At 37.5% G+C, this 15,802-nt stretch overlaps 1 protein-coding gene across 7 annotated transcripts in view; it reads right to left on the bottom strand.

Annotated features, from left to right (window-relative positions):
* The window catches only part of LOC126253529 (diacylglycerol kinase theta), a 741,186-nt gene that overhangs the window by 84,356 nt on the left and 641,028 nt on the right, over positions 1-15,802 (bottom strand). For all 7 annotated transcript variants that reach the window (XM_049954942.1, XM_049954916.1, XM_049954934.1 and 4 more), the window contains one exon: positions 8,320-8,449. In XM_049954942.1, the coding sequence (XP_049810899.1) occupies positions 8,320-8,449 (130 nt within the window). The remainder of the gene's footprint in view (positions 1-8,319; positions 8,450-15,802) is intronic.

Raw genomic sequence — 15,802 nt, 5'->3', positions numbered from 1 at the left:
GTACAAGAGCTTCTTGCTTGTGTAGGAGCTTTAGAAACTGAGAGTGGAATAGACGTACTATGCCTGTCTGAACATCATATAGTCACAGATATGTAAAAGATAAATGTAGGTGGATATAGGCTTGCAGCACATGTAAATGTACACACTATGGAGAGAGGAGGAGTTGCCATGTGTGTTAAAATCTGTCATAGTGTGAAAAATTTAGAAACTAAAAAGTTTTGCGTAGACCAACGTATAGAAGCATGTGCAAGTGAGCTTAAACTAAATAATGGTGCTATTGTAATTGTAGCCATGTAGAGGTGCCCATTGGGAAATTTTCAACTATTTCTGAAAAACTTGGATTCTTTGTCATGCTATCTATCAGACAGAGGGAAGCAAATTATTGTTTGTGGGGATTTCAATGTAGTCTGAAAGAGTCTGATAGAAAGCCTGACATTGGTTTTTTCAATTTGATGTCAGTTATTAATTTTCCTATTTGGGTGGTACAGGAAAGCAGGGCACTGGTAGATAATGTTTTTATACACCCTAATAAATTTAATCAAACAAAAACTTTTCCTGTTAAGAATGATCTGTCTGTTCATGATGCACAGCTAGTTTCAGTACATGACATAGCTCCACACAGTAATGCAAAACAGTCCTCCAAAATAGTGTGTTCAATTAACGATTTAACAATTGAAAATTTTAGGGAAAGCTTGCAACAATCAGACTGGGATGAGGTGTACAGGGAACCTGATGCTAATTTAAAATTTAACCTACTTCATGATACCTTTGTGACTATATTTAAAAACAGTTTCCCTAAGAAAACAGTGAAACATAATTGTATGAAACCACTAAAAAGCCATGGCTTACTGAAGGGATAAAAATATCTTATAAAAAGAAAAGAGAAATGTACCCTATAGCTAGGAGGAGCAATGATTGAGAAACAGGGGAACATTATAAAAACTACTGCATTGTATTAAGGAAAGTTATTTAAAAGTCCACAAATATGTGCATTATGTCTGAAATTAGCACATCTGATAATAAAATTAACACAATTTGGAATATTGTTAAAAGGTAAACAGGACAACCGACAGCACAGAAACACTGTATTTCTATCAAACTCAATGAAAAGTTTGTTAACAAAAAGTCAGAAGAAAATATTTTTTAAGTGTTGTAGAGAAAATAGGATCCAACTATTCATTAGAAAATGAAAGGCAGTATATGCAAGAGGCAATTTGATGAAACAGAAATTCAACTGAAATTCAATCCACCTCTTTTACTGAAATTAGGAAAATAATAAATTCACACAAAAATAAAAGCTCACATGGAATTCATGGCATTTCCAACGGCATACTAGAAGCTTGTTCCCAAAAGATAAGTAGGATTCTCCACCACATGTGAAGCAGCTCACTGAAACAGGGCATTTTTCCACATAGACTGAAATATGCTATTGTTAAATCATTGCATAACAAAGGGGGTAGGTTGATGCTAACAACTATTGCCCAATCTCAATTCTGACAGCTTTATCCAAAACTCTTGAAAAAATAAAGTATTCAAGAGTAGCATCACTATTTGTAAAAATGAAGTATTTACAAAATATCAATTTGGTTTTCAGACAATGTATATATACTTTCACTGATCAAATATTAAATGCTTTGAATAACCGAACATCACCCACTGGGATATTTTGTGATCTCTCAAAGGCTTTTGACTGTGTGAATCATGAAAATCTTCTAGATAAACTTAAGTATTGTGGTACCAGTGGTACAGTGCACTAATGGTTTAATTCGTATTTAAATGGAAGAATGCAGAAGGTGAAAATTATCAGTACAGATAGTCTGTAAAAATTATCAGAGTTCTCTAACTGGGGAGGCATCAAGAATGGTGTCCCACAGCCTTCAGTCTTGGGTCCCTTAATGTTCTTAATATACAGGGTGTTACAAAAAGGTATGGCCAAACTTTCAGGAAACATTCCTCACACACAAAGAAAGAAAATATGTTATGTGGACATGTGTCCGGAAACGCTTACTTTCCATGTTAGAGCTCATTTTATTACTTCTCTTCCAATCACATTAATCATGGAATGGAAAGACACAGCAACAGAACGTACCAGCGTGACTTCAAACTCTTTGTTACAGCAAATGTTCAAAATGTCCTCCGTTAGCGAGGATACATGCATCCACCCTCCGTCGCATGGAATCCCTGATGCGCTGATGCAGCCCTGGAGAATGGCGTATTGTATCACAGCCGTCCACAATACGAGCACGAAGAGTCTCTACATTTGGTACCAGGGTTGCGTAGACAAGAGCTTTTAAATGCCCCCATAAATGAAAGTCAAGAGGGTTGAGGTCAGGAGATCATGGAGGTCATGGAATTGCTCCGCCTCTACCAATCCATCGGTCACCGAATCTGTTGTTGAGAAGCGTACGAACACTTTGACTGAAATGTGCAGGAGCTCCATCGTGCATGAACCACATATTGTGTCGTACTTGTAAAGGCACATGTTCTAGCAGCACAGGTAGAGTATCCTGTATAAAATCATGATAACGTGCTCCATTGAGCGTAGGTGGAAGAACATGGGGCCCAATCAAGACATCACCAACAATGCCTGCCCAAACGTTCACAGAAAATCTGTGTTGATGACGTGATTGCACAATTGCGTGCAGATTCTCGTCAGCCCACACATGTTGATTGTGAAAATTTACAATTTGATCACGTTGGAATGAAGCCTCATCCGTAAAGAGAACATTTGCACTATAATGAGGATTGACACATTGTTGGATGAACCATTCGCAGAAGTGTACCCATGGAGGCCAATCTGCTGCTGATAGTGCCTGCACACGCTGTACATGGTACGGAAACAACTGGTTCTCCCGTAGCACTCTCCATACAGTGACGTGGTCAACAATACCTTGTAAGCAGCAACTTCTCTGATGCTGACATTAGGGTTATCGTCAACTGCACAAAGAATTGCCTTGTCCATTGCAGATGTCCTTGTCGTTCTAGGTCTTCCCCAGTCGCGAGTCATAGGCTGGAATGTTCCGTGCTCCCTACGGCGCCAATCAATTGCTTTGAACGTCTTCCTGTCGGGGCACCTTCATTCTGGAAATCTGTCTCGATACAAGCGTACCGCGCCACAGCTAATCCATACATCAAAAGGGCATCTGCCAACCCCGCATTTGTAAACATTGCACTGACTGCAAAACCACGTTCGTGATGAACACTAACCTGTTGATGCTATGTACTGATGTGCTAGATGCTCGTATTGTAGAGCAATGAGTCGCATGTCAACACAAGCACCGAAGTCAACATTACCTTCCTTCAATTGGGCCAACTGGCGGTGAATCGAGGAAGTACAGTACATACTGACGAAACTAAAATGAGCTCTAACATGGAAATTAAGCGTTTCCGGACACATGTCCACATAACATCTTTTCTTTATTTGTGTTTGAGGAATGTTCCCTGAAAGTTTGGCCATACCTTTTTGCAACACCCTGTATAGTAATCACACCCAACAAACAAGAATCAGCTGAGGAAGTTGTAAATAATGACTTTGAGATTATTATTGAGTGGTTCTCTGCAAATGGACTCTCATTAAATATTGAGAAAATACAGTATGTACAATTCTGTACAGTAAATAGCATAACACCATTGATAAATATAAACATTGAACAGAAGTCTGTTGCTAAGACTGAATATTCAAAATTTCTGGGTGTGTGCGCTGATGGGAAATTGAATTGGAAAAAACACATTGATGATCTGCTGAAATGGTTAGGTTCAGCTACTTACGCTATTACAGTTATTTCCTAATTTTGGTGATAAAACACATCAGTAATTTAGCCGACTATGTCTGTTTTCATTCACTGCTTTCATATGACATCATATTTTGGGATAATTCATCATTAAGAGAAAAATTATTCACTGCACAAAAGCATGTAATCACAATAACAGCTAGAGCCCACCCAAGACATTTATTTAAAGAACTTGGGATATTCACAGTACCTTCGCAACACATATATTCACTTATGAAATTTATTATTAATAACCCATCCCAATTTAAAAATAATAGTGAAGTGCATAGCTACAACACTAGAAGAAAGGATGATCTTCACTATTCTCGGTTAAATCTGACTTTGGCACAGAAAGGAGTGAATTATGCTGTCACAAAACTCTTTGGTCATTGGCTAAATAGCAGTAAAGGTCTGGCAGAGAGCCAACCAACATTTAAAAACAAATTAGAAGAATGTCTGAATGACAACTCCTTCTACTCAAATAGATGAATTTTCAGATATGAAGTAACTGAAAAAAAGTTGTGTAAAGAAAACTTTTGTCAAACTGACACATTACCCATCATTATGAAATGTTGTATTCAAGATCTATGGAACAAGCATTAATGTAATGTGTAATGTAATGCAACAACATGTCCTAAAAAGGTCAAAGTCAATGAAAATTGAGTATGCTCCTGTACACCGACTTGCAACCACTTATAATCATCATGAATATGTCACAGCAAATATTCTAACTTACCACTGTTTTCATGCTGGCATAGAATATAGCGACGATGCAGGGATTAGTGTGTTTTCTGAAATACATAATGAGTTGTCCCAATCACTTCTGCTGCGGCCATAATGTGAGCCACAAAGTTCTATTCATCCTCAACTGATGTTGCATACACATTGTCTCTCATGGTGCCCCACAGGAGAAAATCCAGTGGGTGAACATGGAAGTCACCACATCCAATCCATCTGTCAGCAAATTTCCTGTCTAGGTGACCTTGGACAGCATGTGGAAAATGTGGAGTTGTGTCATTATGTTACAACCAAATGTTCTGCATTCTGCCTATCTCCAAGTGGTACATCCTCCTCTTCAACCTTTGACATATCACATAGAGGCCAATGTGTGAGTCATTCACAACTTCCATCTATATAATTACAGTGAATTGCTCTTGATGACAATGCATATATGTTGCATGAGGATTCTGTAGTGGCAAAATGTGGCTGTCAAGTGAATTGAAAATGCCTTCACAGGTAAAGCAAGCTTCATCTGTAAACAACACACGTTCAGGAAAATGTGACTGTCGTTTTACTTGTTGTATGTATCAGTCAACAAATTCCAGACGCATAAGGAAGCCATCCAGACCTACAGCTTCTACCTTTGGTCACTGGAAAGGATGTAGATCAATCTCATGAATGACGCTCCAGACACGATGCCAGCCCACACCAAGTTCATGAGTGATTCAACTGGTACTTGTCAATGGCTCTTGATCTATGTGGTGTAACACAACTTAGTCAAACTCAACTGTAAACACTGTGTGACTCATGCCTGTATCATTCTTATTATCCTATAAGGATTTGTCTGTCAACTGACACAAAAGTTTGTTGATTTGAGGCATGGTGCTTCAGGAAGGCAAATCTGCAACTGTGAAGTAGTGAGTAAAATTTGATAAATTTTTATTTTATCCACCTCAGTTGCATGAAAATGAAATTATTTGCTGCAGTGTTTACTGGCTTCAGGCCAACTCACCCATTCTGAAACCACATATGTTGTTCTTCGCCACAACTAGTCACACAAGATGATGCCAAAAGGCATGAACAGCTTTCTACAAGAAATTCAAGCTGTGAACAACAAATATTCTCATTGATAAGACAGCCTATGTGTTTACTGTTATAGCCAAATGACACCTGTTACAGTTAAGAACAAAATGTGTAGTTTGAGAATGTGTGAGCCATCTCAAACCAGTAACCACTGCAAAAATTAACTGTACAGTCAAGCAACTGAGATGGACAAAAGAAAAATTTATGAAGTTTTCCTTGACCCCAGATATTTTCCTGAGACAGCTTGCAATGTGGGTAAAGTACAGATAAATCCTATGAGCCACCATTCCATTGCCATGAGTAGCACCACATGCCAAGTGCATGTCACTGTGCATATTCCACATGAAATTACACTCCATGCTGCTGCTTCACAACACTCACTCATTCATTGGTGCCTACTCTGGTCAGACCACTGTACCTACTCAGTGCGATGAAATGGTATTTAAAACAAATGATTTGCATTGAAAATCAGTCCCACCTAGCAATAGTGAGTAGAGTGCTGTTTTATTATTTTTTTTTAATATCTGGAAAACATTAACAAGTTTCAGACATGAAGACCGTTACACAGCCAGAGTTGATATTGATGCATGTAGCGCCATAAATATGCAACTGCAATACCTAATTCCTACACTCAAGTTCCTTTATTTCTTGATGATGATTATGATGTTTGGTTTGTGGGGTGCTAAACTGCGGGGTCATCAGCCCCCATACAAAGTCCCAATTTCTTACACAGACCAATTTTTTACGCAATCCAATCTATCCACTGTCACAAATGATAATGATGAAATGATGAGGACAACACAAACACCCAGTCCTCAGGCACAGAAAATCCCCAACCTAGCCAGGTATTGAACCTGGTACCCCATGATCGAGAGGCACCAATGCTAGCCACTAGATCACAAGCTGCAGACCCTTCATTTGATGCTCTCTTTCTGCCCTATTCTTTTAGTCAAATTCTGTTTCCACGCCATGTATAATTATTCCATCAAATACTTTCATGCAGTGCAAATGATGAAGAATAGTTTAGTTCATTGGTAGTTCTATACAAGATAAAGTTGATTTGTGGGTATTAGAAAATGCAATATAAATTTACCATTTATGAAGATTTTAATCACGTACTTATCAAAAAGCATACAGGAGAACTGTGAAAATAAGTCTTTAAGCTGGAGCCTAACAACAGTACATCTGGCAGTCAGTACCAACAATGGAAAATCCAGAATGGAATGTAACAATATTATGAGAAGGAAAGTTGCTACTCACCATATACCAGAGATGCTGAGTTGCAGATAGGCACAACAAAAATTGTGAGAGTCTTTTTGTTGTGCCTATCTGTGACTGAACATCTCCACTATATGGTGAGTAGCATCTTTCCTTCTCATAATATTGTTACATTCCATCCTGTATTTTTCATTGTAGGTACTGACTGCCAGACGTACTGTTGTAAGGCAAAATTGTGAGAGTCTTTTTGTTGTGCCTATCTGTGACTCAACATCTCCACTATATGGTGAGTAGCAACTTTCCTTCTCATAATATTGTTAGTCAGTACCAATACTTTGAGAAGTACCTAAACTGGGCTTTGGAATCACGACATGCTACATCAGATTTTTGCAAATTTTGAAACATATACTGTGTGCACAAAATTCATGTGTGTTGGGGCGTAGCAAGGAAAAAGGATGCAGAAATTGAAAAATGTATTATGTTTGTTCCAAGCAGTCTGATGTAACCAGTAATAATGGAGCAAGCTTCACACTTAAGAACAACTTTGATGCCTTCCTGCTAAGGATTCGAAACACTCAAGCAGAATTCAAGAATGGGTCGCACTAGTGGTCTAAATGCAGTAGCCTCTATAGATGAGCAATACTTTCCTAGAATTCTTCCAGGAGACAAAAGTTGACCGTTCACCTTGCTTACTCGCAGCCTTTATGCGATTGTTCCATTTCATATTGCTTTGCAACATAATACATACATATTTAACCAAAGTAATTGTGTCAAGAAGCTAAATACAAACATCACAGGACTTTTCTCCTATTCATCTGCACTAACTTACATTTTCAAACATTTTGAGCAAGATGCCATTCATTTACCTCATAGAAATTCTGCCTGCGTCATCCTATATCCTCCTGTTAATCAACAAAGACACTTTCCCATATACTACAGCACTATCAGCAACAGTTGCAACTTGTTGTTCTCCCTAGCCATGAGACTGTTTATGTATATAGGAACAAGAGCTGTCCTATCACATTTCCCTGGGGTAATCCTGATGATGCCCTTCGCTCTGATGTCTCTTTTGTTTGTGCCTGAATATGCTGCAGTGCGCTAATTTCAAAATAATCTTCTACCTTTATTTGACAGTGGTTTCACTTAGTTCTTTCTGCTTTCTTACAGACAGTGGATGACACCAACATAAATTTTCCAAACTACTTCCTTCAGCCAACAATATAATAAGGAGAGGAATGAAGGAAAAACAACTATTTTACAACTAAGCAGTAGGATTTCCTGGGATCCAGGTCACAAGTTTTTCCTACTGTAATCTTGAATGGTATTGTTACCTCCAGTGATCTCTCTCCTTTTGCCAGATGAACTAACACATGGCTTTTATGCCACTTCTCGAGCAACAGCAAACTGATATACAAAAATTAACTATTATACAAAAATTAACTATTATACAAAAATTAACTATCACTACGTAATTAAAAGAACTGTCCACATTAAACTTGACTTTTAACATAATCAGTTCTTTTATTACCTGCTGTTGAACTTATTGGGGTTCTCCTCTCGAGCATTGTGGAAATCAAGGCAGAGATCAGCATCAATTCCAATACCAAAATAGTTATTCATCACGAAAATTTGCGTGTTGTCTTCGCTTGTGGATCCAGCTGCAAAGATCACCATAAAAAATTAATTACTGAAATAATAAAAAAATATGACATTGATTTACATATAAAAATAATATATAATATGTAAATATGTTTGCACAAAAAGTCCTTAATAATGAGAATTTCTTTGCTGGAAGCAAGATACTAACAATTTTCAATTTTAACACTCATACAGTCTAAAGAGATTGATAAATAACCAACATTTGGCTTTCAATGGATAATAAATATTCAAACATAAAATACTGTTGGTAAATGTAAATTATGCGTAAAACTTCATTTTAACAAACAGAAAAACAGCTACATCAATTTGTATTAGTATACACTCATGATTAAATGACTAATACATTGATGATGAGAGTCAAAATCAACTATCATGGATTGTAACAGTAGATTGTTCTCAGTAGAGCAAATCCCTAACCAGTTTAATACTGGAAAACAACAATTTATCAGCAGTAGCCTGACCATCACGAAACATATCCTCACTATGGGGTTATGCACTGAAACTACAAGAGGCTTTACATTCTATTTGTAAATGGGGCATGTGGGGAATGTTTCCACTGAGTGATATAGAGGCCCTGATATATTTGCCAATATCTCTCACTGGCAACACTACAGAAACCTAATCTCCAATCAGGTGCATTCTTTAATTCATCTACAACAACCCACAAGTGGAACACCCCATGGACACAAGTGTGCTTCTGTGGTATGACAGGTCACCAGTCTCAGTCCTATTGAGTACATCTTGGATACCAATGAACAAGATGTGTGCACCTTCAATCCAGGTCTTTATCAATCTATATGAATCAGGATTATGACACAAATGCTTTGGCAGCTTGTGGAGTCCATGTCAAGATATGCCAATGTCATAACTGGGGCAAAAGTAAGTAGTACGTGCTACAAGGTAGATGTCTTTACTGCAATTTATCATGAGAACATCATTTGCATTCAAACAAACATGATATATTGCCCATTCTGTCATATGTAGACACTGCCATTTTTAAAACTTTTAAAATACACTTATGTTCCCATTTTTAATTTCATTGACAAAGTATGAAGTTTTCATAATACTGCTATGTGCAAAATACGTTCTACAATGATAAAAAACATGGTAGCTCATAACATTTTTTCCAATTAGATTTTGCTGAGACTTGCAAACAAAAACTGAACAAAGAAACTTTAAATTCTGAGGGTCATATTAGAAATTAAGAGATCTGAGAATGCTTGTGAAGAGAAAGTTTTGATCACCTCAGTGTCAATTTCCTTTATTATTGTTTTCCAGTACCATGTATCATTCCCAAGTTTTGTTTGTTCAACAATCAAAAGTTTCTGAACCTTTAAAAAATTAAATATGAACTTGGAGTGAAACTCCAGTTTTTGTTGGGAAAATAATTAGCATACATGCTTGAGAACAAAAGCAAATAAAGCCAAAACAGAAAAGTGGAAATCAAATGCCAATGATAGATGTAAATGTGGTAACTGCATGACTTCTAAAATGTTTCTCAAATTTAAAAATCAAAACTATTATGCATGATACAATACTCAATATAATGCAAGAATTGAGTTTTACATTACAATTGTCACTAATATCTTCATAGCAAATAATTATATAAACAGACACACAGGTATTTTCATGCAAGATATAGTAGCATACCAGAACAAATCGTATGTTTCTACCTGAATTTTGTTACATAGCATCACATTCATTCAAGCTAAGAACATTTACAAAAAAAGCACAGAGGTCACAACAAATACACAATTAAATGATGACATCATCTCTCTCTCTCTCTCACACACACACACAATATACACTACAGGAAAGCAAGATACACTGCTCTCTTTCATGGTTACATTAGAAGATGCATGCACACCTATTAATGATTTACTCTCAGAAATAAAATCAGTCTGAATAGTGTGATTGGAAACACAATAGATTTTTTTGTAATATTAAAAGCTTTATTGTGCTTGACAGGTAGCTTTGCATGAGGTTTGAATTCTTACTCACTTCCCAATATATTTACTTTGTACTGGTAATTTGCTGTTAATAATAAAAATGAGTGCCCATTGTGTTGTGAAAAATACAATGATGACTGAAGACAGTGAAATAATTTTCATACTGACTTTAGCTCCTTGTGTAGAGTACAATGCTTTTGATGGTAACCATCATTCATACATGAACTAAACACACTAACAGCTTTCTGGACTGTCTGAAATCTGTCCGTATTCCACACCCATCACTTACGTCACTTATTATATTTAAAGTAACCTTCTCCTGCATATGCATGTAGTCATGTACTGTGAGCATTTCCTGGACTAGTGACATTTCCCCCAACATCTTAATGAATCTTATGCTCACTAATAATCCCTACACCTTTGTTGCAAAAACGTGCAAACAGCTTGCTGGAATTTGCCTGTTACCTCACAGAATTCATTTAAAAGCAAACAATGATGTTTGATTCACTCAAAAAATTACCAATTGAAAATAATACATTTCTTTACAAATCAATGCTACTGGAAATGTGAAGAGTGGCTTAACAAATGATAAGTTCTGATTTTAATTCAAGATATGGAGGAGTTATTACAGGTTATGTCTAATACTGAGACAGGATAGTGATAAAATAATGGCAAGGAAGGACAAGTATTTACCACGCCATGTCTGCACCAAAATCATTAATTTCATATCATAAGAGTGATTTCAAAATCACAAAAGAACATGAGAATATTTGAGAGATTGCTCACAAGAATATAATTTCTATTTTCAGTTCCAAAACCTTTTACACATTCTAGAAAAGTTACAGCAGATATTATTCAGTTTATTAAGATACACACAGATCTTTCATCAATTACAGCTTGGGATTCAAAAGGACTGCCTAACATAGCTACTATTAAAGACACAATATGCAGAAAGTTACACTAGGATGTTTGAATAATACAGATAGGGATGCCACATCATTTTCAGGGGGAGAAATCAGAATGGGTGTTCCCCAGGCTTTGATATGGACCCAAACAGGGATGTCACATCATCTTCATGGGGATAAATCAAAGTGTGCATTCCACAAGATTTGATCATAGACTTATTATCGTTCTTTCTCTATGTTAAGAGATAAATTCACTCAAATGTTATACTATAAATTATAAATTCTGAGGCTGAGTTAATACTTTTATTGTTCTATAAACTGAGCAAAGAAACACCAACAAGAAAAATAGTAGATGATTGTTTGGATCAAAGTTATTACTTAGATTTTCACAAATACATTAGTTTTAAACACTGAAAAAGGACAGCTCATTCAGTTTTGTATAATGAAACATACCTCACCTATTAATGTAGTGTATCAATAAACACACCTGCACACATATGCATGCATGCATGTACACATGCACCCACCCACCCCCGTCACAAACAAACACACACACACACACACAGCGTAAAAAGTTCTAAGTTTTTGGGTGTGCAACTGATCGACATTCAATTTGGGAAAGAAATGAAACAGCATAGTTTTAGTATACTGCATCCATAAAATTTGTGACAATCATCAGAAATTTTATATCCACTCATTTATATTTAATCAGTATAAAATGCCACCTGTTCTTACTGCTAAGGGTATTCAAGGAATGAAGAGTAAAATTAATGAACTACTTATTTGCAACAATGAATTAGAGACATCAAAACAGCTGACATAATCTGCCTGATCATCATGTGGCCACAGGTACATAATTGTTACTGGAGGAGAAATGGAGAAAGGACGAGTTGCCACATTCATCAAGAACTGTCATACAACTAAGAACTTAGACAACAACAAATTTTGCTTTGAGTAGCATATGGAAGCATGGACAACAGAAGAAGAATTTCGTAACTTTCTTTCTTTGGGCCTTGTCCCTCACCAATGCAGAGTCGGCCTTGTCATTACGGATTTGGTAATGTTAGTTGAAGAGGGTGGCTGGATGCCCTTCCTGCTGCCACCCTGAATCCCCCAGCTATCCACGTCTAGTGTAAGCCATGAAATAGTGTGAACGAGTATAAATGTCTGTGAGTCATGTAACTAAGGCAGAACATGGGGACCAGCCCAATATTCACCAAGCGGGACATGGAAAATAGCCTAAAAACCACATCCAGGCTGGCTGGCATACCAGCTCTCGTCATTAATCTGCCGGGCAGATTTGATCTGGGGCCAGCGCGCCTACCCGAGTCCAGGAAGTAGCGCAGTAGTGTTCTCAGCTACCCTGGCGGGTAAGAATTCCATGCTGTTGTTGTGGTCTTCAGTCCTGAGACTGGTTTGATGCAGCTCTCCATGCTACTCTATCCTGCGCAAGCCTCTTCATCTCCCAGTACCTACTGCAACCTACATCATTCTGAATCTGTTTAGTGTATTCATCTTTTGGTCTCCCTCTACGATTTTTACCCTCCACGCTGTCCTCCAATACTAAATTGGTGATCCCTTGATGCTTCAGAACATGACCTACCAACCGATCCCTTCTTCTAGTCAAGTTGTGCCACAAACTCCTCTTCTCCCCGATTCTATTCGATACCTACTCATTAGTTATGTGATCTACCCATCTAATCTTCGGCAGTCTTCTGTAGCACCACATTTCGAAAGCTTCTATTCTCTTCTTGTCCAAACTATTTATTGTCCATGTTTCACTTCCATACATGGCTATACTCCATACAAATACTTTCAGAAACGACTTCCTGACACTTAAATCTATATTCGAAGTTAACAAATTTCTCTTCTTCTGAAATGCTTTCCTTGCCATTGCCAGCCTATTTCTGTGGAATCCAAACTGATCTTCCTCAAGGTCGGCTTCTACCAGTTTTTTTCCATTCGTCTGTAAAGAATTCGCATCAGTATTTTGCAGCTGTGACTTGTTAAACTGATTGTTCGGTAATTTTCACATGTCAACACCTGCTTTCTTTGGGATTGGAATTATTATATTCTTCTTGAAGTCTGAGAGTATTTCGCCTGTCTCATACATCTTGCTCACCAGATGGTAGAGTTTTGACTGGACTGGCTCTCCCAAGGCTGTCAGTAGTTCTAATGTAATGTTATCTAGTCCCAGAGCCTTGTTTCGACTCAGGTATTTCAGTGCTCTGCCAAACTCTTCATGCAGTATCATATCTCCCATTTCATCTTCATCTACATCCTCTTCCATTTCCATAATATTGTCCTCAAGAACATCGCCCTTGTATAGACCCTCTATATACTCCTTCCACCTTTCTGCTTTCCCTTCTTTGCTTAGAACTGGGTTTCCATCTGAGCTCTTGATATTCATACAAGTGGTTCTCTATTTTCCAAAGGTCTCTTTAATTTTCTTGTAGACAGTATCTATCTTATCCCTAGTGAGATAAGCCTCTACATCCTTATATTTGTCCTCTAGCCATCCCTGCTTAGCCATTTTGCACTTCCTGTCGATCTCATTTTTGAGACACTTGTATTCCTTTTTGCCTGCTTCATTTACTGCATTTTTATATTTTCTCCTTTCATCAATTAAATGCAATATCTCTTCTATTACCCAAGGATTTCTATTTGCCCTTGTGTTTTTACCTACTTGATCCTCTGCTGCCTTCACAACTTCATCCCTCAAAGCTACCCATTCTTCTTCTACTGTATTTCTTTCCCCCATTCCTGTCAATTGTTCCCTTATGCTCTCCCTGAAACTCTGTACAACCTCTGGTTTAGTCAGTTTATCCAGGTCCCATCTCCTTAAATTCCCACCTTTTTGCAGTTTCTTCAGTTTTAATCTACAGTTCATAACCAACAGATTGTAGTCAGAGTCCACATCTGCCCCTGGAAATGTCTTACAATTTAAAACCTGGTTCCTAAATCTCTGTCTTATCATTATATAATCTATCTGATACCTTCTAGTGTCTCCAGGCTTCTTCCATGTATACAACCTTCTTTCATGACTGTTGAACCAAGTGTTAGCTATGATTAAGTTATGCTCTGTGCAAAATTCTACCAGGCGGCTTTCTCTTTCATTTCTTTCCCCCAATCCATATTCACCTACTACGTTTCCTTCTCTTCCTTTTCCTGCTATCAAATTCCAGTCACCCATGACTATTAAATTTTCGTCTCCCTTCACTAACTGAATAATTTCTTTTATCTCATCATACATTTCATCAATTTCTTCGTCATCTGTAGAGCTAGTTGGCATATAAACTTGTACTACTGTAGTAGTCATGGGCTTCATGTCTTTCTTGGCCACAATAATGTGTTCACTATGCTGTTTGTAGTAGCTTACCTGCACTCCTATTTTTTTATTCATTATTACACCTACTCCTGCATTATCCCTATTTGATTTTCTATTTATAACCCTGTATTCACCTGACCAAAAGTTTTGTTCCTCCCGCCACCGAACTTCACTAATTCCCACTACATCTAACTTTAACCTATCCATTTTCCTTTTTAAATTTTCTGAACTACCTGCCCGATTAAGGGATCTGACATTCCACGCTCCGACCCGTAGAGCGCCAGTTTTCTTTCTCCTGATAACGGCGTCCTCTTACGTAGTCCCCGCCCGGAGATCCAAATGGGGGACTATTTTACCTCTGGAATATTTTACCCAAGAGGACACTATCATCATTTAACCATACAGTAAAGCTGCATGCCCTCGGGAAAAATTACGACTGTAGTTTCCCATTGCTTTCAGCCGTTTGCAGTACCAGCACAGCAAGGCCATTGTGGTTAGTGTTACATGGCCAGATCAGTCAACCATCCAGACTGTTGCCCCTACAACTACTGAAAAGGCTACTTCCCCTCTTCAGGAACCACACGTTTGTCTGGCCTCTCAACAGATACCCCTCCATTGTGGTTGCACTTACGGTACGGCTATCCATATTGCTGAGGCACGCAAGCCTCCCCACCAACGGCCAGGTCCATGGTTCATAATCCTTTATAACAGTAAGTGCATAATGGGCACTTGTAGAAAATTTTAATCAGCTCAAAAAATCACATTTAAGCTATATTGGCATATTTGCAAGAAAAACTAAAAATAGTGGTTGTTAGTGGTTTGAACTTCTTAAAAAACTGTTCCAGTAAGAATTTATTCCACTCAGAAACATTCCCATTCAACTTATTTTCTACTGTAAGTTTTCCATCTAGGGCAGTTAATTACTCAAAAATATAAATCTTTATAGCAAGGTCTGACAAAGAATATTATATTACGAAACCAACAGCCAATGAAGTCTAATAAGGCTTTGACAAGCAGTTCCTTATGTGTAATGTTGATATTGATCAGGATACAGAAGTTATTAAATCAGGGATCAGGAGAATAGTAAGTATGTCAAAAATGGAATATTTTTGGAAACTTCTCAAAGGCATAAACTACAACGATATATAAAGGGCTGATGACATGGATAAG

Source organism: Schistocerca nitens, chromosome 1 (genome assembly GCF_023898315.1).
Source record: "Schistocerca nitens isolate TAMUIC-IGC-003100 chromosome 1, iqSchNite1.1, whole genome shotgun sequence".
NCBI lineage: Eukaryota > Metazoa > Arthropoda > Insecta > Orthoptera > Acrididae > Schistocerca > Schistocerca nitens.
Note: the sequence above shows the minus strand (reverse complement) of the source record. Positions and strands in the feature narration are given on the sequence as shown.